Below are 1,523 nucleotides of genomic sequence, written 5' to 3' on the forward strand. Positions count from 1 at the left end.
ATCTCTGACACCTAATCTCTCTTTCTGACACACACAGCTCATACCGGGATAAGTACACATGCGCACACACCAACGCAAGTGATCGTATGAACATACATACGTATGCTCAACCCTGAGAGAGCTGTCAGCGCATAACATCACTACTTCATATGCAGAAGGCAGCCTCACATCGCGGGATTCTAGGCTTGACACTTTTACTAAAGTTGCGGTGTGCGTTGGAGAAAGAAAGAGCCAAAAAAAAAAAGGTATGGATAGCTAACAAGCATGTTGGTACCGAATAAAAGATGCCATCTCGATTCCGACGTTGCGACACTGATCTGGTTCTACGTTATCGTTTCAGCTGGACCGGATGGGCTGTTCTGCAGATGCACCCGTCTCCTAATACCTACCTGGTTTAGGATGCATGTTTCCTTCACTTGTCATTAAACACGAGTTAGCCATTCTGAATTTATAGTACAATCCTCGCTCGTACTGTACGATATATACTCACTACGGTACCTATCAATCACGTGTGTCTTTAGAGACTGCTACACTGCCTACATCTCGACTATGTAGTAAGTGTTTTGTGTAATACGGTAGGTATGATAGCGCAGGTAGGCCAAACCCGCCCGCAGTCCGTGTCCCTAGATAATCAGGAGACGTGAGGCCAGATGACGAGCTGACCACATAAGTACCGTAGGTACTGTAAGTAAAGGGGTACGGGGCGGTGGGGTCAAGGCCGAACCCCCAGACCGAGTGTGACTGCACCGCCCTGTGGTGACAAGTAACTCGAATCCAGCAACACCATTCATGGATACCAGACAGACCTCTGCCAGACCATACTCTACTGAGTACTGAGTACGGTAGGACGGTCGATAGGTAGCCGACAGGCAGCAGAAATCGTCCCATGCACGATTGCCCTGTCTCGGTTACGCGCCTGTCATGGCCTGGTTCCAGCGGATTGTACGAAATGGCCCATCATCTCGGCGAGTCCCAGGGCAATACCTACATACAGTACTATGTATAGGGGGACGCTGAGCCTATCGGCAGCCGTAGCCTTGTCATGCTGTCGTAAGCAAGGATCTCTTACTGCTACCGTACCTTGGGGGAGATTTAGAGCACATACGTACTGTAGTACATGTGGTCCTGGGAGAACGTTTGTCTTTTTTTCATCTTATTTTGGTGTTTCATCAATCCGCGCTGAGGGAAAGGATTCTTCCAGGGACTGGGCGCTCCCTTTCAATTACTTACAAAGCAGGGACCGTGTTCAAGGTTCTGTCGTCTCTCTCGGCCGCTAAGGCATGTAACCAGGCGATCAGCAAGATTTCCGGTGTTCCCCGCGAATACCCTGTTACACTAATGAGATGGAGTCCCCGCAAAAGCCCTCCTGCTGTTTCCCCTACCCCGAACAGGCCCCAAATTGTAGTAGGTACCTTCATGTAGGTAGGTGGTGTACTGTGTACTGATGTGTAAGTACCTGCCAAGCCACCCCCATACAGAGAAATACATGTACATGTAAAAGCTCTTAGTTAGGAAGGCAGGTA

The 1,523-nt window shown here is 49.3% G+C and overlaps 1 protein-coding gene across 1 annotated transcript; it reads right to left on the reverse strand.

Annotated features, from left to right (window-relative positions):
* Nucleotides 1-298: 298 nt before the first annotated feature.
* F5B22DRAFT_405934 (uncharacterized protein) lies at nucleotides 299-1,174 on the reverse strand. Its single transcript, XM_047971521.1, has 3 exons — nucleotides 1,110-1,174; nucleotides 491-1,036; nucleotides 299-415 (listed from the first exon to the last, which is right to left on the reverse strand). The coding sequence occupies exon 2, from the start codon at nucleotides 886-888 to the stop codon at nucleotides 502-504; it is 387 nt and encodes a 128-aa protein (XP_047834334.1). The 5' UTR covers nucleotides 889-1,036; nucleotides 1,110-1,174; the 3' UTR covers nucleotides 299-415; nucleotides 491-501.
* Nucleotides 1,175-1,523: the final 349 nt, after the last annotated feature.

Source organism: Xylaria bambusicola (genome assembly GCF_022495145.1).
Source record: "Xylaria bambusicola strain CBS 139988 unplaced genomic scaffold F5B22scaffold_5, whole genome shotgun sequence".
Classification (NCBI taxonomy): Eukaryota; Fungi; Ascomycota; class Sordariomycetes; order Xylariales; family Xylariaceae; genus Xylaria; species Xylaria bambusicola.

Bases quoted from the DNA above. Each gene is read 5' to 3' on its own strand.
- F5B22DRAFT_405934 (XM_047971521.1), bottom strand. From the start codon at position 888: ATGGGACGATTTCTGCTGCCTGTCGGCTACCTATCGACCGTCCTACCG.